A 21,332-nucleotide genomic window follows, 5' to 3' on the forward strand; every position below is an offset into this window, starting at 1 on the left:
TATTTTTTATTTTTTATTCTTTATTTTGTTGGTTTCATATGCATGGGCATAGGGGTACATTGCATATTGCACATTTTTATGTTTTTTATGTGTTTCATGCATGCATGCACGTACTTCACACATAACATATATGGTTTTAACACATAAATAGGATCTTCCTTGATATATATGTGTGTACTTTTGGTTTTGTACACACTCATATGTATATATGTGTATATATAGTTTTTTTATATCTATTCACATATATTTTTCTAATCACCAGTTATCAAAATACACAACATAGAGAATAAATAATGAAAGATCCACAATTCTCTTTTATTATTTTCTTCCACGATCTTTATAAACACACACTAATTTATTATTCACAATTCACTTTACACACACTATTTTCATTTTTTCATATACTTTTGGATAATATGGTTGATGCAGCACTATTTTTATTATTTACACTTTTTATTTATTATTTATTATTTTTTATTTTTTACAATTAAAATATTTAATATATTTTAGTTTTTATAATATTGGTTTGTGCATGTATTGATATGTATGTGTGTATATCCCTTTACATATGGTTATATGCATATATGCATATTTTACCCATATAGTGTAATGATTGATTTATTTTATTGTACATAGTAAATGTGTTTTGTATGTTATGTATCATTTATTTATTCACTTCACAAATGCATTATTTGTTTGTACATATTTATATATATATGTATATATTTATATATGTATATATCTGTCATATATATTGTATATTCATTCACTGTTGTTTTTGTTTTTATATGTACACATGTACACTGTATATTATGAAATAGGGAAAGATTAGGGATAGTATATGTATTTTCATATCTGCATGCAATGGCATATAATGGTTTCCAAGATGTGATGACATGCATTTACATTTTGAAACTGGGATACACAGCAGTGTATCTATGCACTTGTCTGTAGCTCCGATATTTCTTTGTTTACATCTGCCAGATCATGTGACTTCCACGGCTGATTCGGTCATGTGACCGCTCAGTTCAGCTGGTCAGGCAGTCTACTTGCGGGCTATGTTTGTTTCCCGATCATCGCCTGCGCATGCGCAGGCTTTTGACCTTCATCGTGAACTCTGTGATGTGTCATGCATGTGATGTGATTGGCGTCTTGAATGCCTCGTCACTTGCCTCAGTACTTTGGTCAGCTGTAAGTGATGAGGCTACTTACCAGCTGCGTACATGATTGGTGTTCTATCTGTATAAATTCCTCCTCTTAGCTCTCTGGCACCACCCCCGGACGAAGGCTTTTCCGCCGAAACGCGCGTCGGGTGTGACGCCAGACAGCAGGATAACATACCATGGGTAAGACTCTTACATGTTACTCATACACCTTCCTCTATACCAATTTGTGGATGGGCTAGGTATCTCTGCCCTATCCCTTATGTTTACAACCATCTACTATGATCTTGGACTGTGTATACTAATTGTATTGACTTTTCAGTCCCCTTCTGTGTTATCCTTTTGAGTATAATACCGTTACATTTACACACTGTGATCTACATCTGTCTGGCTTCCGAACATTTCCACACTGTGGCAATCATCCTTGATTTTATTGTGTGATACATGTTTTATGTTTTGTATAAATAAAGATAATTATGTTTATTAGTCAAAGCTGTGTATTGACTCCATTTTTTAGGTTTTTGTTCACAATACAGACATCGTAAAGCAGGAATCCGTTTCTCCTCGTATATATTTATACATGTAGGGTGATAAAACGGTAACTTTACCGTTTTGTGTATACGGTCCCTATATATTTCCATGGCTACAGATTTACAGCCTGTTCCAGTTGGGGCTCATTCAGACGACCGTGAATGACGTCCGTGTGCTGCGCATGGAAATCACGCGCAGCACACGGACCCGTTGATTTCAATAGGGCCGTTCACACATGCAGGAGTTTCCACGCAGTGAGAGTCCGTTGCATGAAACTCACTGCGTGTCCTATATTGGTGCGTTATCACACACCAATACGCCCATTGAAGTCAATGGACGCGTGATTTGCGCACCAATTCAATTGAAAAAAATAAATATATGATATGCCTTGAGTGCGTGAATAACACAAGCATAACGGACCAGATTCACACGTGAGTCTTATACGCTGGTGTGACTGTAGCCTTACATGTTTGTTTTTTTCTACAGTATGTTAGGAAGAACTTCTATTCTGGCTGCAGCTGACAGTACAAAGTAATGTGACCCACCCAATCCTTGTCCCCTTACCCACTGCATACACATGACAGTCTGTGGAATCTGCATAAACTATTCTCATGTCTATGGGCAGCTAATGTCCTTGTTTTATCAGTAGGTTCCCTTTAAAAAAAAAATAATAATAATAATTCCTTTCATAAATAGTCAGTAAACCTAAGAATGAGCTAATGTACAATATACTTCTATTAGGAGGATGCGACTAGTTGGTTGCTGCAGTCAGGCCCCGCCCCCCATAGTGACAGCTATGAAGGGGGCGGTCCAGACTACAGTCACACTGCTGTGCAGCAACCAGCTGACGTTTTCTTCACTTCTCCCCTGACCATTCAGAAGATAAAGAAAGTTTATTACTATTTGCTTATTTTCAGATTTACCAGCTCTTTATGTACAGTTCTATTTAAAGTGACCCTCGTCCATTGTTTTTATATCACATTCTCAGGTATCCCAGCTCCTAACACAGACATGTGCATCAATTAAAATGAAACATGTCTCAATAGACTTAAATGGCAAAAACATTAACCCCATATTCAGGGCAATTTATATACAGATAAAATACAAAATTGTTTGGAAAATGACAACCCTATTTTTACATAGGACACAAAGGCAACCATGTAAAACCTCTGAGCCCCAGGGATAAGTAGCATCTTGTGGTTCCATGTTCTGCAGCAGAGGAGCCTCCCATGGAGGAGAAGTCATGACTCTTACAAGTGACAGATTCAATGTCAAGGAGCCGAGCTGGAAAAGTAAAACTCTGTATGTCCTAACCAGTCACCACGATATTGACCGGTCCCGCGCGGACTAGGAGATGGCGGATGATGGCTTCTTTTGCTGGGATTCCCTTTTAGTGTGGTTATATTTTGCTTTGATAGCAGCTTCCCAGTTCTTCTTCTCCATGATGTATAACCTCATGGCGGCCTGTGCATCCTGGATCTGAGACGGTAGAAGAGCAGGAACATGAGTACACAAGGGTTAATAGAGCCCAGCACACCCTCATCCTAGTCGGTCACTTCTAGGAAGGTTGACTAACCATTTCATAGAGGGGGCATTCGATATCTGGGGACGAGGTCATCTATACAAAAAGGGATCTGTAATAAGTCTGTGGATAAGAAAGTTTGAAGGTGATTCATATGTCCCCACCTGGACAACCCTGTCCCTACACAAGGACCCGCCGGTTTCCCAAAACCCCCGGCGAAACAGCTGGTATAACTGGTAGAAGCATATGGCGGCCTCTCCAGGGGAAGTGTGGTATAACATGGCATCTATCAAAAACTAATACATTGTGTCCTCCAGAGCTTAAGCCGTTCCCTTCTCTGGCTAATACAGGGGAAGGAGAGGGTCTGCGAGAGGGGGATTCGTCACTTACCGAGCAATGTTCTCCGGTCTGTACTTTTACATTTAGGATTTTCTCACACAGCAGCTTCAGGGATGGATGTCCACACTACAAGGAGACAGGACTGAGGAGTCAGTACATTATAAATAAACGCAGATGTAGCTTCTAAATTTCAATGGCTACAAAATAGAAAAAAAAAAGTCACTACTTCATGAGGAGCCACATTAAGGAGCGATTTTTTTTCTATTTGGAATCCATTTGACTTTACTTTCACCGGTTATTCTGGTGCCAAACCAGCTATGGGTGTCCACGCTACGAGGCCTGCATACTGACGCCGAACGCAGCCTATTGGCCCCCGTGGATTTAAGAACTGAATTGTGCCGAACATCCTGCACAAACACAGAGGGTGAGTACCGTGAGCACCCCTTTACTAACTTCTAAATTTAATAGACTATGAACTTTAAAGTCCTATCTAATGAATGGTAGCCAAGGTAATATCAGTTCTCTGGTGGTACATTGGCATTTAGCTGTTTTTTTCTCTCCCATTGGCTCAAATGTAGAGAACCGCAGGACGGGAAATCCGAACTACAATCTGGATTTTTCACCGGTACCACAATGCATTTTTCTATATGATCATTTCCTAGAACAGTTCTTATAAAAGTTGACGCCTTCACAAATATCGTGCTTTACGTTTTTTTTTTTTACCAATTTTAAGGGTAAAGGTCAGTGTCACCAGTTGTGACTGGTAGGGGTGCAGGTGCTTAAAGCCCAACCGATTCCTGGAACAAGGGAGCTACGACACTCTTCTGAGTGCAGACCGCTCATAGTCCACTCTCCAAATGGCACAGCTCAGCCTCTTCTAGCGATATTTGAAGTCTCAACTCCTGGATCTGCACCAATAACTTTAGGTACATTAGAAGTTATTTAAAGAGGCTCTGTCACCAGATTTTGCAACCCCTATCTCCTATTGCAGCAGATAGGCGCTGCAATGTAGATTACAGTAACGTTTTTATTTTTAAAAACCGAGCATTTTTGGCCAAGTTATGACCATTTTTGTATTTATGCAAATGAGGCTTGCAAAAGTCCAAGTGGGCGTGTTTAAAGTAAAAGTACAACTGGGCGTGTATTATGTGCGTACATCGGGGCGTGTTTACTACTTTTACTAGCTGGGCGTTGTGTATAGAAATATCATCCACTTCTCTTCAGAACGCCCAGCTTCTGGCAGTGCAGACACAGCGTGTTCGAGAGATCACGCTGTGACGTCACTCACAGGTCCTGCATCGTGTCAGACGAGCGAGGACACATCGGCACCAGAGGCTACAGTTGATTCTGCAGCAGCATCGGCGTTTGCAGGTAAGTCGATGTAGCTACTTACCTGCAAACGCTGATGCTGCTGCAGAATCAACTGTAGCCTCTGGTGCCGACACGATGCAGGACCTGGGGCAGGAAGTGAGTGACGTCACAGCGTGATCTCTCGAGAACACGCTGTGTGTCTGCACTGCCAGAAGCTGGGTGTTAACGAAGAGAAGTGGATGATGCTGATTCGTCAGCATCATACACTCCCATTCCTAACGCCCAGCTAGTAAAAGAAGTAAAAACGCCCCGATGTACGCACATAATACACGCCCAGTTTTACTTTTGCAAGCCTCATTTGCATAAATACAAAAATGGTCATAACTTGGCCAAAAATGCTTGTTTTTTTAAAATAAAAACGTTACTGTAATCTACATTGCAACCCCTATCTGCTGCAGTAGCAGATAGGGGTTGCAAAATCTGGTGACAGAGCCTCTTTAACTGGTTGCCGACACAGGACGAGTATGCTCGTCCTGAGCGGCGAGCACTTCGCGCATTAGGACGAGCATACTCGTCCTGTGTGACAGCCGTCCCTGCGCGTCTGTGCCTGCGATCGAGAGCGGGGCAACGGCTGTAATACACAGCCACGGCCCCGCTCTGACAGCGGAGAGAAGAGAAACATCTTCTCTCCGCTGTTAACCCTTTGAACGCCGCGATGACAGCTGATCGTGGCATTCAAAGAGGGGGGACTGCACATTGATCGCGTCACAGAAAATAACTGTGACGCGATCAAAGCCCACAACTCGTATGGCCAGACAGCCCAGGGTCCAGTGAAGGACCCCAGGGCTGTCTGAACATATTTCCTGTTGTTAGGGCATACTGAGGTATGCCCTAACAACTGCCTGTGTACAATCAGTAACAGGCTAATGCACTGGCATATAGATCTATGCCAGTACATTACAAAATAAAAATCAAAATGATAAATCCCTTTATGGGATTAAAAAAAAAAGTTAAATGAATGTAAAAAAAAAATAATGGTAAATAAATAAAAAGTAAAAAAAATACACAGAAACACACATTTTTTACAATAAATCAACTTTTTAAAATATAAGTCCCAAAACATGAAATAAGACATATTTGGTATCGCCACGACCGTAACAACCTGTACAACAAATGTATACCATTATTTATTATGATCGGTGTATGGTGTAAAAAAAAAAATATTAAAACTGCTGCACAACTGCTTTTTTTCTGCATTTTAATCTAATTAAAAATGTATAGAAATTAAACGATAATGTATTTGTACCAAAAAAATGGTACGTACATAAAGTACAACTCGTCCCGCAAAAAACAAATTCTCATACAACTACGTCGTACAAAAAATAAAAGCGTTATGAGCGTCAGGATGCAAAGAGGGAAATGTAAAAAAAATTGCTCTGTCCTCAAGGCTAAAATTGGCCGTGTCCTTAAGGGGTTAACTAAGTGACACTGACCCATGTTCTTTTTCCTGTTTTCAGAATTATGCTGGTTGTGATTGGCCATTGTGGTCACATGACATCATATGTACAACTTGTAGTCATGTACATTGAAGCCTTTATTTTTAAGTTTTGGGCCCATAGTAACAGCCTTTACCAATAGTCTCCTGTATGTATGTGATCGTACCTTCACCTTCTGCTTGAATAGTTTGTACTTCTGAGTGTCTCTAATGGCCTTCTTAGGATGACTCAAAAAAAAGATCTAAAAGAATAAAAACATTGATGTAAAACAGTCACAAATGCATAACACATGACAGACAGTAACGAGCAAATCATAACAGCGCTGTTGCCATTAGCAACCATCATTTTGTAAATAATTTGCTATGGGAGACACCACTGGCAACTGTTCTTTCATGCAAAAGTCAGAAATCTTTTAGTCCTGATGTTAAAGGGGTTTTCCCATCTTGGACATTTCAGCATTTCTACAAGTTATTCCATAAATGTCCGATAAATACATGTCCCACCTATCTCTAGAATTGGACCCCCTGACCCCCGTCCTACCTTCTCTTGCTGCTCTTAGGCCACGGACTGACGAGGTGGTCCGGTACGCGGAAACAGATGAGCTCACCGTTTCCCTTACTCCCACTGAAGAGAATAGGGGTTACGGAATCAGCGCAGCATGGAGCGCTCGTACTCCCGACCACCTCGTCAGTCAGTGGCAGGTGCAGGTCCCGCATCTATCGGATTTACGGCATATCCTGTGGATATGCCATAAATGTCCAAGATGGGAAAACCCCTATAAATGTGGTGTTCTTTTAATATTAAAGCCGTACCTGTGATCTGCCGACTGCCTTTTATATGGCCCTAAAGTTGCCCCTGCAGAGGTCGCTGCAGTTTTACATGGCGCCCATTCAAATGAAAGGACGACCATGTAATACATGGCTGGGCCAAGTCCATTGGAGCTATAGCCTCTCTTTCTTTGCAGCTCTCTGCTTTGGCTAAAAGAGGGGGGGGGGTCTCCCCTCTATGTTGTCCATATACCCTAATAGGCATATAGATGAGGGTTTTCTTCTCGAGACAACCCACTAAAGAAACTCTCAGGAAGCAGATCTGTCAATCATTACCTACCTTTAAATCATTATGTACAGCGTGGCCGACCAAGATACGGTCTTTAAGGATCTCAGATACCTCTTTCTGCACAACCTTAAAATCTTCCCCTGAAATAAGAGATGTGATATACATGTGGGATGAGCTGAACGTATCGCAAACTGTTCCACCTCTGCAGCCGAAGTACAGGAGTCAATGTTACACAACACTTTTCAATAACTGCAAGTAAGAGAAAGCTGTTCAAGGCAGTGGTGTGAGATATATAATATATATATATAGATCAGAAACCACACCACTCTTGTTCATGGACTGTCTGGAAGTCAGGAGATCGTGGCTGAGACACGGTGCATGGTCAAAAGTGAAGCGGCTTCTCATCTCAGACCACTGTCTTTTATTTGATATTCTCCCTTTAACCCCTTCCCGACATCCGCCGTATATATACGGCGCTGTCGGGAGGTGCTTCCCGCAAAGCGCCGTATATATACGGCGCAGTAATGGTGCGGGCTCAGGAGCAGAGCCGGCACCATCACCGCGGGGTGACAGCTGTATTATACAGCTGGCACCCTCCTGTAACTGCCAGGACCGGAGCTATTCTCCGATCCGGCAGATTAACCCCTCAGATGCTGCGCTCAATAGAGCGCAGCATCTGATAGGTTTTCACCCGATCGGCAACCCAGTGATGCAATCGCTGGGTTGCTGTGGCAATCGGACGCCAGAAAATGGCGTCCGAGTCTGCCTTGTACGGGAGCCGATGAGGACCCGCCTGCGGCGAGTCCTCATAGGCTTGCTGTCAGTGAATAACTGACAGCGCTAATACACTGCACTACGTATGTAGTGCAGTGTATTAGAGTAGCGATCGGGGCATCAGGCCCTCATGTCCCCTAGTGGGACAAGTCAGAAAAGTAAAAAAAAGTTAATAAAAATGTGGTAAAACAATAAAAACACACACATTTCAAATAAAAATAAAGCTAAACTGACTTTTTTTCCATAGTAAGTCATTTATTATGGGAAAAACCGTAAAAATCAAAAAAACTATACATAATTGGTATCGCCGCGTCCGTAACGACCCAAACTACAAAACTATTATGTAATTTATCCCGCACGGTGAACGCGGTAAAAAAAAAAAACATGAAAAACAGCGCCATAATCTTTGTTTTTAGGTCACATCACCTTCCAAAAAATGCTATAAAAAGTGATCAAAAAGTCACATTTACTCCAAAATAGTACTAATAAAAACGACAATCCGTCCCGCAAAAAATAATCCCTGACACCGCTTTGTGCACGCAAAAATAATAAAGTTATGGGTCTTAGAATGTCGACAGAGAAAACAAATGATTTTATAAAAAAAGTGATTTTATTGTGCAAAAGCCGCAATACATAAAGAAAACTATATCAATTTGGTATCGCCGTAATCGTATCGACCCGCAGAATAAAGCTAACATGTAATTTAGGGCGCACTGTGGATGCCGATAAAAAAAACAATAAAAAACTATTCCAGAATTGCTTGTTTTTGGTAATTTCCTTTACCAAAAAATGAAATAAAAAGTGATCAAAAAGTCGTATGTGTTCTAAAATGGTACCAATAAAATCTACAGCCCGTCTCGCAAAAAACAAGCCCGCACACCGCTCAATCAACTGAAAAATAAAAAAGTTACGCCACTAGTAATGCGGTGATGAAAAACATCTCAATGCGCAGGCCGGAGGGGAACATTCCTGCAGTTTCAGGGCCCCAGGATTTAGGAACTAGGAAAGGGAAGGGACATCCGCTGGAAGCGAGGGCGCCCGTATTATACCAGTGCAAAACTTTCTCAGCAAAATTTCCCAAACTACGAAGGAGAAAAAAAGTCCCCAAAAGGTGCAGAGCGTTACAAAAGGGGGATAAGAAAGAAAACCGTTTATCAGTGTGACGCCGGCCTGTGCATAACGGATCGCTTCACAGCGTAACACACATCTATGGATAATTGTATTATTTACCCCATTATTATACCCTATTATTATGCCCTGATGTACTCCGCACAGATTACATATACTCTGATGTACTCCGCACAGATTACATATACCCTGATGTACTCCTCACATATTACATATACCCTGATGTACTCCGCACAGCTTACATATACCCTGATGTACTCCGCACAGATTACATATACCCTGATGTACTCCGCACAGATTACATATACCCTGATATACTCCGCACAGATTACATATACCCTGATGTACTCCGCACAGATTACATATACCCTGATGTACTCCGCACAGATTACATATACCCTGATGTACTCCGCACAGATTACATATACCCTGATGTACTCCGCACAGATTACATATACCCTGATGTACTCCGCACAGATTACATATACCCTGATGTACTCCGCACAGATTACATATACCCTGATGTACTCCGCACAGATTACATATACCCTGATATACTCCGCACAGATTACATATACCCTGATGTACTCCGCACAGATTACATATACCCTGATGTACTCCGCACAGATTACATATACCCTGATGTACTCCGCACAGATTACATATACCCTGATGTACTCCGCACAGATTACATATACCCTGATGTACTCCGCACAGATTACATATACCCTGATATACTCCGCACAGATTACATATACCCTGATATACTCCGCACAGATTACATAGACCCTGATATACTCCGCACAGATTACATATACCACCACATTATAAACGGAAATACCAGCAAAACCCCAAACAGAACTATTACCAAGCAAAATCCATGCTCAAAATGGCTGTCTTTCCCTTCTTAGCCCTACAGTGTGCCCAAACAGCAATTTATGGCCACAAGTAAGACATTACCATACCCGGGAGAACCCGCTTAACAATTTATGGGGCAAGATTCTCTAGGGGCACAACATCTTGTGCGGTGAATGGGCAGATCAGTGGAGAAATTGCAATTTTCACTTTGCACCATCCACTGCGTATTCATTTCTGAAAAACACCTGTGATGTCTAAATTCTCACTACATCCCTTGATAAATGCCTTTAGGGGTGTAGTTTCTAAAACGGGGTCACTTTTGTTTGGTACATCAGTGGTTTTGCAAATGCAACATGGCGTCCGCAAACCATTCCAGCAAAATCTACGCTCCAAAAGATAAATACCACTCCTTTTCTTCTGAATGCTCCCATATACGTAAACAGCTGATTATAACCACATATGGGGTGTTACCGTACTCGGGAGAAATTACTTTACAAATGTTGGGGTGCTTTTTCTTCTCTATTCCTTGCAAAAATGAAAAATGTGTATCTAAAACGACATCTTGTTGGAAAAAAAATTTATTTTCATTTTCATGGCTTAATTCTAATTAATTCAGCAAAAAACCTTTGGGATCAAAATTTTCACTATACCCCTAGATGATTCCTCAGGGGGTGCAGTTTCCCAAATGGAGTCACTTTTGGGGTGTTTCCACTGTACTAGTACTACAGGGGCTCAGCAAATATGACATGACACCCAGAAACCATTCCAAAATCCAAATGGTGCTCCTTCCATTCTGAGCCCTACCGTGTGTCCAAACAGATGTTTGTGACCACATGTGGGGTATTGTTTTACTCGGGAGAAATTGCTTTACAAATGTTGCGGTGCTTTTTCTCCTTCAGTCCTTGTGGAAATAAAAAAAAAAATACCTAAACCTACATTTTCTTTGAAAAAAAATTTAGATTTTCATTTTCACAGCCTACTTGCAATAATTTCTTCCAAAAACCTGTGGGGTCAAAATGCTCACTATACCCCTAGATAATTTCCTCAAGGGGTATAGTTTCCAAAATGGGGTCACTTGTTGGGGGTTTCCACTGTTTTGTCCCCTCAGGGGCTTTGCAAATGTGACATGGCCTCCGCAAACCATTCCTGCTAAATTTGAGCTCCAAGAGCCAAATGGCGCTCTTTCCCTTCTAAGCCCTGCCGTGTGTCCAAACAGCCGTTTATTACCACATGTGGGGTATTGTTTTACTCGGGAGAAATTGCTCTACAAATGCTGTGGTGCTTTTTCTACTTTAGTTCTCTTGGAAATGAAAAAAAATTAGCTAAACCTACATTTTATTTGAAAAAATGTAGATTTTCATTTTCATGACCTAGTTCCAAAAATTTTTGCAAAAAAACTGGCCGGTCAAAATGCTTGCTACACCCCTAGATAAATTCCTCGAGGGGTATAGTTTCCAAAATGGGGTCACTTGTTAGGGGTTTCCACTGTTTTGTCACCTCAGGGGCTTTGCAAATGCGACATGGCCTCCGCAAACCATTCCTGCTAAATTTGAGCTCCAAGAGCCAAATGGCGCTCTTTCCCTTCTCAGCCCTGCCGTGTGTCCAAACAATCGTTTATTACCACATGTGGGGTATTGTTTTACTCGGGAGAAATTGCTCTACAAATGTTGTGGTGCTTTTTCTACTTTAGTTCTTTTGGAAATGAAAAAAAATTAACTAAACCTACATTTTATTTGAAAAAATGTAGATTTTCATTTTCATGGCCTAGTTCCAAAAATGTTTGCAAAAAAACTGGCCGGTCAAAATGCTTGCTACACGCCTAGATAAATTCCTCGAGGGGTGTAGTTTCCAAAATGGAGTCACTTTTGGGGGGTTTCCACTGTTTTAGTTCCACTAGACCTGTTCAAAGCGGATATGGTGCCTAAAATATATTCTAATAAAAAGGAGGCCCAAAATCCACCAGGTGTTCCTTTGCTTCTGAGGCCGGTGCTTCAGTCCATTAGCGCACTAGGGCCATATGTGGGATATTTCCTAAAACTGCAGAACCTGGGCAATAAATATTGAGTTGCATTTCTTGGGTAAAACATTCCATGGTACAAAAAAAATGGATTCAAAATGAATTTCTGGAAAAAAATAATGAACTTTGTAAATTTCACCTCTACTTTGCCTTAATTCCTGCGCAACGTCTAAAGGGTTAAGAAACTTTCTAAATGCTGTTTTGAATACTTTGATGGGTGCAGTTTTTAAAATGGGGTGACTTATTGGGGGTTTCTAATATCTAAGGACCTCAAAGCCACTTCACAACTGAACTGGCCCCTGTAAAAATAGCATTTTGAAATTTTCTTGAAAATGTGAGAAATTGCTGCTAAAGTTCTAAGCCTTGTAACGTCCTAGAAAAATAAAATGATGATCAAAATACGATGCCAATATAAAGTAGACATATGGGGGATGTTAGTTAGCAACATTTTTGTGTGGTATTACTATCTGTCTTACAAGCAGATACATTTAAATTGAGAAAAATGCTAATTTTTGCAATTTTTCGCTAAATTTTGGTGTTTTTCACAATTAAATACTGAATGTATCGGGCAAATTTTGCCAGTAACATAAAGTCCAATGTGTCACGAGAAAACAATCTCAGAATCGCTTGGATAGGTAAAAGCATTCCGGAGTTATTACCACATAAAGTGAAACATGTCAGATTTGAAAAATGAGGCTCTGTCAGGAAGGTCAAAAGTGGCCAAAGAGGGAAGGGGTTAAGGTAGAATGAGATCCGCAACTGAAGACTCGACTATAGGTGATAAATGTCTGTACGACTGCTGAGACCACCACCGATCCAGAGAACGAGCATGCCCGGGTCGCCTATGTGATTGGAGTGGTACAGCGCATGCTCTGACACTGCTCTATTTACAGTCTAAGGGACTCCTGAGCGTTGGACTCTGCTATCTCGTGCAGACAGTGAATGGAGCGGTGGCCAAGCATTCGCAGTACTGCTCCAATCACATAGGGGGCGCTTGGACCCACACCAATCAGACATTTATTACCTATTCTGTGGATAAGTGATAAATGATGTTTATAGGCAAACCCCTTTAAGCATTTGGTTTTGTCATTACATAGTGTTTACTTTGGGGCAACAGCAGATCATGGAAGAATGATGCCAACCAAGTTCTCTCATATAGTAATCTTTACCTTAAGTAACCAGTCTTCAAGTTAAATATTCTATTTTGGTTCAATTTATCATTCAACTATCCAATAAATAGAATTGGTCACCATAGAAAGCATAATAATAAAACGGCACATAACATATGTACAAGACAGTGCCAGCCAGGAGTCCTCACCATTCTTAATATCCTGAGGCCTGATCCCGCTCACTGCCGTCCTGTAGTCAGTAACTCGTTCTGTGGGTTTCACAAACTTATCGTACACGCATTTCCCGAACTTATTGACAATGGATACCCGGGCCAAGATGCTTTCTTCTCCGTCAGTGCCAACCCCCACCATCTCACAATCAATGGCGACAATCCTTGTGAGTCTGGAATGGAAAGGTGAAAACGTCAAACCTGCTGGGTCTAGTAATGAGCAGCTTCTCCGGACCATCGTACAGGTCGATAAGTGTAAGTAGAACGTACAATGAGTTCTGTCCATGCAAAGAAACAGCAACAAACGCATTAAATACAAAAGTGAAAAGCCTAGTGCACTGCGGTGTCAGCGCTACTGTGCAAATATGGAAGACCTTCAACTTGCCCATTAAACAAGAAACATTCAGGGCAAAAGCCGGTCTATTGGGAAAACATGGGCACCCGTAACCCTTGTCTAGGGCCGCAAAAAGGAGAGCTGGTGACCCGTGTAACTCCAATTCCCCCAATAGGTGGGGGTGACAGAATTGAGGCCGCCTCACGTCACACATTTATAGTATATCCATGTTGTCAAGATAATTCTTTAACGTATTGCTCCAGGGACCTTGTTGGCATGAAACCCTGTGGTACTTGGGCAGGCAGAATCCCAGTGGTATCAGCACTTACCCCTCGAATGCCCTGTCCTTCACTAGAACCATGTCCAGGGCATCTGACTTTTTCTCTGGCAGTCCTTGCATCCGGCGTGCGATATGACCGGCCTCTGCACCCAGCGCAGCCTCAACGTCATCCGGATCCACGTCATCGAACCAGATGTCTATTCTGAAAAGTCACCATTTATTAAAAACACAAACCCTTTATTTGTCCTCTAGTTTTAAAATCTAGACTTTAGGATTTGACTAATTATTCTTGGATTTTGGGGGTCAAATTGTAAACCCAAACACTAGAAAAACAGATCTTACTTTGGTGGCTCGGCTGGGTTTTCCTTGCTGGGCTTCTTTTTGGGGTCCATGGTGGGTTTATCATCCCTTAACTTCCTCTTCCTCTCTTTCCTCTTGTCGGTCGTGTCCGGCTTTTTTACGGTTTTCTTATCAGCTGTCGGAGTCTCTTTCACTCGTCCGTTGATTTTAGGGGCAGCAGTTTTAGCTTTGGGCTCAGCTTTCTCCTTCCCGTTGACCTTTTCCTCCTTGTTCAAGCCCGTGTCTTGTTTTTTTGTGGGTTTGGTCGCAGTTGGGACGGGACGGCTACTCTCTGGATTCAGCAACTGAAAAAGCACAAAATTGACAATTACAAGAACTACACAAGATGCGACCAAGTAGACACATGACGGGATGTCCTCCTATATGGGATCTGTCTATAAAGACTATATATTGGGAGTCTCTCTCCCCCCCCCCCCACTTACTGCCTGTAAGGCTTTCCAGTTAGATGAAAAGTCCTGGGGGGTCTTGGGTGGCAGAACAGGTGTCACCGACTTAATAGTCTCTTCCTTTGAAGCGATCTTGGGATATTTTTTCCAGAATTCCTTCTTTTTGGTTTTTTTGGTCTGATTAAGAGTTTTCTTCTCGTTCACAGCTGAAGATGCTTTGTCCTTCGGTACCGCAGTCTTTGCCATCTCTACTCTGTCAAAAAAAAAAAAAAAAAGAACCTTTATAAATAACGTAGCAATACCAGACACAGCCTATGGACAAGAGTGGCGCTGTTTCAGCCCTGTTTACAAAGTAAGAACAGAACCCCATTGTCCCAGGAGAGCGCAGTAAGCTCGGAGTACTTTTCCTTCAGACAGCAGCTTCCTCGGCTGCCCCCACAGAGCTAACATTTGTCGCATATCCCATGTATAGGCCATAAACGTCAGTCTTTGGAATACCACGTAAATGGGGTATAGGAAACGCATGTATTCCAGATTAACCCTTTAAGGCCTCATGTACACTACCGTGCAGTATTAACGGTCAGTAAACACTCCACGGAGTGCACCCCCAGGAGTCCCTCATTGTGTCCTCAGCTTCCAAATACCATATTTAACCCTTAAAATGAAAGCTTAAAGGGTTAAGAATACCGGGAGCCAGCCTCTCATGTATGCCCAGTTCCTCACATACGACATGCCAGAGCCCACGTACAGTCTACAGCTTCATGTCTCCCAGCATACACGAAGCATGGGTACTCCGGAAGCCGACACACAATCCGATCCGGGCTCAAATAACTACTTCAATTTTGGTTCCTAGGTAAAATTGCACACGCATGCGCAGTAGTTTTTCCATTGGCAGTGTTTTCTAGACATGCGTACTCATTTTATGTGCTTGCATGCGCCACCTGCTTGTCATTGTAAAGATGACACGCTCATTCAGAAGAGAATGGGAGTGAGGGCAGTACACGGAATTATAGAGGTATTTCTGAAGAAGCTGATTCAGTGTCGGATCTACAAATAAGTGTGTGTAACTATACAGAAGAGGACAGTGTCAGGGGCTAATTAATAATTGCCTACATCTAAACAGTGACAGAGTTCCCCCATAATAATACCCTCCCAAGTTTCTAGGAGAGGACAAAGACACCGGCAATTTTTTATTTATTTAGGATCTTCCCAATAGCATCTAGATCTGTATGTGAATATACTGTCATAATACCGTATAGTCCTTGGGTAAAAAGTCCCATACAGTGCCCACATTGCTCAGTCAGGGTCATACAGTGCCCACATTGCCCAGTCAGAGTCATACAGTGCCCACATTGCCCAGTGAGAGTCATACAGTGCCCACATTGCCCAGTGAGAGTCATACAGTGCGTGCCCACATTGCTCAGTCAGAGTCATACAGTGCCCACATTGCCCAGTGAGAGTCATACAGTGCCCACATTGCCCAGTGAGAGTCATACAGTGCGTGCCCACATTGCTCAGTCAGTCATACAGTGCCCACATTGCCCAGTGAGAGTCATACAGTGCCCACATTGCCCAGTGAGAGTCATACAGTGCCCACATTGCCCAGTGAGAGTCATACAGTGCCCACATTGCTCAGTGAGAGTCTTACAGTGCCCACATTGCCCAGTGAGTCATACAGTGCCCACATTGCTCAGTCAGAGTCATACAGTGCCCACATTGCCCAGTGAGAGTCATACAGTGCCCACATTGCCCAGTGAGAGTCATACAGTGCCCACATTGCTCAGTCAGAGTCATACAGTGCCCATAATTGCTCAGTCAGGGTCATACATTGCCCATCTAAAGTCAATCAGAACACAAATAATGTTATAGCTTGATGGCACAGAGCTAAACATTGCCCAGAAAGTGCCATACTTTGCCCACATTGATGTAAATACTGCCCTCATAGTGCCAAACAGTGCCTACATAGTGCCAGTGCCCAGTGAGTGCCATAAAGCGCTGGATTTGGGACACTTGGGAAGCATGCTGGTATATAGTGACAGTCAGCGTTCACCTATAGTTCCTTTCACCTCCTTGTTTCATTGCCGTTTCGCTTCCACAAATCGTAAATACTGCAGAATTTATGGGCGCCAATTCCGCAGCGTATTACAGTAGCAGCAAAGTGGATATCAAAAAATCTCATCCACACGCAAAAAATACGCAGAAAAGAAGTGTGAAAATTGACCCGCCGTGCGGACCAATTCTTATTCTGCATCATGTCAATTTCTCTCGCAAAAACACTGCAGAATTTATGCACAGAAAATACGGTCAGAAATTCTGCAGTGTTTACACTACGTGTGAACGCACCCTAATGTCCCCTCCTCTTCAGCTCTGATCTCTATAGGTAGATATCAACACCCAGGAGTGGTATTTGGCCGGCAGGAGCTGCTGTCAGTCACTGACCACCCTACATGTAGGTTCAAGGTTATGTGGGGGACTTGGCTGCGCTGCCCGGAATCTACCAGGTGTTCCCTGATTCCTGGAGAATCTCAGACAATGCCGGTGAATGGAAATATTATGCCCGTGACTTCAACTATTCTTCGTACTCAATTTCTATTCCCATTCAGTTTACTGGAACACAAATCTCTGTTCTCTGGATGTACCTAAGTTAATATTTATTCCAGTAGCTTTTTAAATAGTGTCTATGTAAGAATCAAATAGGTCTAAAGTCCACAGTGTAGTATGTGACGATACGCTCAGATGCCTCCACCACCCTAAAAACAATGTTCTAACTGTAAACACATACAAGCTAGAACCAAGGTTATATATAGAAAATATATTTGGAATATGGAAAGACACCTTGAAAAACGTATCTCTTAAATAATCTATCTTTCTACTTCGAGGCTTTGTACTGACTTCAGTGTAAAGCCGACAGGGAGGAGCAACAAAGAGAGGAGGAGAGAGCAGCGTCTATGTGTAACAATGAAGCCCGGGTGACCCTGTGACAAAATGATAGCTCCATATCTGTAAAAAATGGTCACTGTGGCTCATATTTCTGCATCCAGCAACAAAAGAAGAAGAGGTCAGGAGCATAACTGGCTGACATAAGAAGAAAACAACCAGCGCACAGTGAAAGAACAAGAAGAGTTAATAAATATTAAGTCGCTGAAACTGTCCTGAATTTTGAATTAACTGTGTAGTACCAGTGGGGAAAGATGTGTGAAGAAGTCAGAGAACGAGTGTTGCCCCCAGATTTACAGAGCAGTCATTTTATTAATTGTGGGGTACTGGTTCATGACACCCCCTCCTCATCCTGTAACAATTAGACCTCGTGTTATTATTCCGTCCTTATTTCTTATAATAATGAGGGGTGGTGTGACGCTTGGGCCAGTTCCCCCTCTTTCCTGCTATGCTATGGTGCTTTGAAGAGGGGCAAGTTCACATAGCTCATGGGGAAGGGGTCAATTTCAGCTGGGGCCCTCTCTTTATGGATCTCATAGAATCCCCAGGACCAGCCTCTATAGTACATGTAACCTCGACCACGGTAACAAACCTATGGATGAGGTCTCCACGGGCACCTACGACACCTAAAAAGAAGGGAAATTCTATGGGCATACTATAGCTAGCCATGGGCAGTATGCTGGACCTACATGACCAAGTCAACCCAAGGGAATGGCCATCAAAAAGTGCAAATGTTCATCTTCATGAATCTCACAGAAAATATAAATTTTGAGCAAATAATTTTTTTGCCAGAATTTGGTTCAATTTTGTAAAAAAAAAACATTCCACTGACCTTTGGCCACATTTCCCCCCATTCCTGCCCACATATGCCATATCTGAGATATTTGTATCGAATGCCTTCATTATTCTGTATCTTTAATATAATGTGTAGATCTGTAATTGTCCCCTTGTCAACTCCAGACCAACCCGCAAATCCTTGTCTGATTCTCTCCAGCCATGCAGACGTAAGACTTGGCACAAAGTGTCAATCCCTTCCCAATATATAAATGTAAATAACACAATAAAACCCAGACCGCACGTCCAAACAGACAGGAGGCCGGTTCCAAGCTGGAACGAATCTCCGCAATTATTGTTGTCTCAGTGGCTCCGGCCCAGTCCTCGTAGCTGTCTACCTGGGAGCATGACAAGTGATGGCGAGACTTTACATCTGCATGTTCTATGTCAAGAGATGAGCTCATCGTCCAGACCTCCGCACACCTGCAGGACACCAGCGCCAAATATTTCACAAATGACTTTTACTTGGAGTTTTTATTTACTCTCGGGGTGAAAGAACTCGTGGAGAAGTATTTGGCTCATTTATGGGGCCACAAACCAGACCACCATCATTAACATCTCAGTGCACTGCGAGGAACAAATCCTTTGTGATTGTTGGACCACACGAGGACTAATTTTATAGGACTGTTAACCTATAGGTATGTTTTTGGGGTGTAGGAGGAGGCCGGAGAACCAGGAGAAAAGCTACCAAACCTGGAGGGGAACATACAAACCAAATACAGATTTTGCCCCTGGTTGGATCCGAACTGACGACCCCAGTGGTTCATGGAAACAGTGTCAATCATTGAGTTCCCGTTTGGCAGATCGAGGTTTTCCTTCACCCGGGGCAAAGGTTCAGTTCGCTGCCCCCATTCCCTGTATCTAAATATCCTGGCCAAGGCAAAGTGGCTTGATGGCACCTTCCCTGGCACCCAGGACATATGCCCCAATAGACCCCCAGCTACGCCCCGGTCATCATTTTCTCCACCCCCCCCCAGAGAAACAGAAACGACTTCCATGACAAGGAAGCAAACAACTTCTTCCCAAAAGAATATTTCCATACTTGTCTCTTATAAATTATTTTTGTAGGTTCTGATAATAATTGTGGATTAAACCTGGACCGCAAATACCGATGTCCTTACAAAAATTCATCTTGACCCTGAAAAAATTTAGGGAGAGCTAAAATTAAGAAAATTATTTTTCCCATGTACGGATTTTACTGATTCGTGGTTGGTGCTCCGCAGACGGTGCCTCCCGGTTCCTGACCAAAGCAGCGACGTAATTACTGATAGGATGTGACCACTGCGGCCAGCGATTGGACGTCACGGTCATGTGGCATGTCTTCACCATGGATGACGCAACATTACGCAGTGGTGGGGGACCCAGGACAACGGTGGCGGGGGACTGGAGAGAAATTGGTAAAGTTACTATATTGGAAAATGTTTGTATTTTAGGCCCTTTTCTTTTTAAAATCTTTGAAAAACCTTAATTGTATTTAGGACAACCCAGTAGTCCCACAACGTCTCTCATCAGGGAAAGGGTATGTTCACACGTAGTCAACAAAAACGTCTGAAAATCCAGAGCTGTTTTCAAGGGAAAACAGACCCTGCTTTTCAGACGTTTTTTTACCAACTCGCATTTTTCGCTGCGTTTTCACGCCGTTTTCGCGGCGTTTTTTACGTCCGTTTTTGGAGCTGTTTTCATTGGAGTCTATGAGAAAACAGCTCTAAAAACGTCCAAAGAAGTGTCCTGCACTTCTTTTGACGAGGCTGTATTTTTACGCGTCGTCGTTTGACAGCTGTCAAACGACGACGCGTAAATAACAGGTCGTCTGCACAGTACGTCGGCAAACCCATTCAAATGAATGGGCAGATGTTTGCCGACGTATTGTAGCCGTATTTTCAGACATAAAACGAGGCATAATACGCCTCGTATACGTCTGAAATTTGGCCGTGTGAACATACCCAAACAGTCAGACAGATTGGATTTTCAGAGGGGGAGGTGTCTGGCAGCCGCTTATCTCTTTTCTTCGACTGGAATAGGGTTCATCATTAGTCTCATCAAACGTCATAAATTCGTCCGTGTCGTCCTATATGTACAAAAAGTGGTGAAATATAGGAGACAAGATACAAAGACTGAAAGGGAACAGACATGGAGGGGGCACAGGTGGGTGGACAAGGTCATTTCACCGTCCCCTTATCACCACCGCGCAGCACCTCACCGATGATAATTAACCTCCCCATCATGTCCCATCCAATGCATGAAGTGAACAGGGCAGAATGCCAAGTATGGCACCAATACCAAGGCATGAAATGCAGACGCTCTAGTGTTAGATCTATGATATCTGTTCTGGGAAAGTTGGGTGACAATATGGCTTCCAGTACAGCTCCAACAGAGAATAACTTTCACCTTTCCTAGATTCCTGAATGGCAAACCTACCGCTGTTGCATTAATACATCCCCAGCTATCTAGCTGAATAGATTGCTGTTCAGGACTCTTGGAAAGCTGGGTGACAAACACTGCGGGAGTTGTAGTAACGGCCATGGTAGTTGTCCCAAGATTACCGACTGAATGTTCTTACTGTTATGGTGAAAAGTTATGTAACTTTCGAATATACTTTGTGTTTCATATAGTCACCATTTTTAAGATCCCTGCTTGCGGTCAGGGAATGGAATGTTACTGTGTTTA

The 21,332-nt window shown here is 42.6% G+C and overlaps 1 protein-coding gene across 4 annotated transcripts; it reads right to left on the reverse strand.

The window, feature by feature from the left end:
* Nucleotides 1–291: 291 nt before the first annotated feature.
* On the reverse strand, nt 292–15,734 carry REXO4 (REX4 homolog, 3'-5' exonuclease). Of its 4 annotated transcripts, none has more exons than XM_075835078.1 (9): nt 15,643–15,734; nt 14,931–15,147; nt 14,491–14,792; nt 14,198–14,350; nt 13,514–13,707; nt 7,470–7,558; nt 6,529–6,603; nt 3,607–3,681; nt 292–3,173 (listed from the first exon to the last, which is right to left on the reverse strand). In XM_075835078.1, the coding sequence occupies exons 2-9, from the start codon at nt 15,138–15,140 to the stop codon at nt 3,042–3,044; spliced, it is 1,230 nt and encodes a 409-aa protein (XP_075691193.1). In that variant the 5' UTR covers nt 15,141–15,147; nt 15,643–15,734; the 3' UTR covers nt 292–3,041. The 4 variants fall into 4 exon arrangements, with proteins under 4 accessions (XP_075691193.1, XP_075691192.1, XP_075691194.1 ...); XM_075835077.1 differs by having other exon boundaries at nt 15,582–15,707; XM_075835079.1 differs by having other exon boundaries at nt 15,618–15,697.
* Nucleotides 15,735–21,332: the final 5,598 nt, after the last annotated feature.

Source organism: Rhinoderma darwinii, chromosome 8 (assembly GCF_050947455.1).
Source record: "Rhinoderma darwinii isolate aRhiDar2 chromosome 8, aRhiDar2.hap1, whole genome shotgun sequence".
Lineage (NCBI taxonomy): Eukaryota > Metazoa > Chordata > Amphibia > Anura > Rhinodermatidae > Rhinoderma > Rhinoderma darwinii.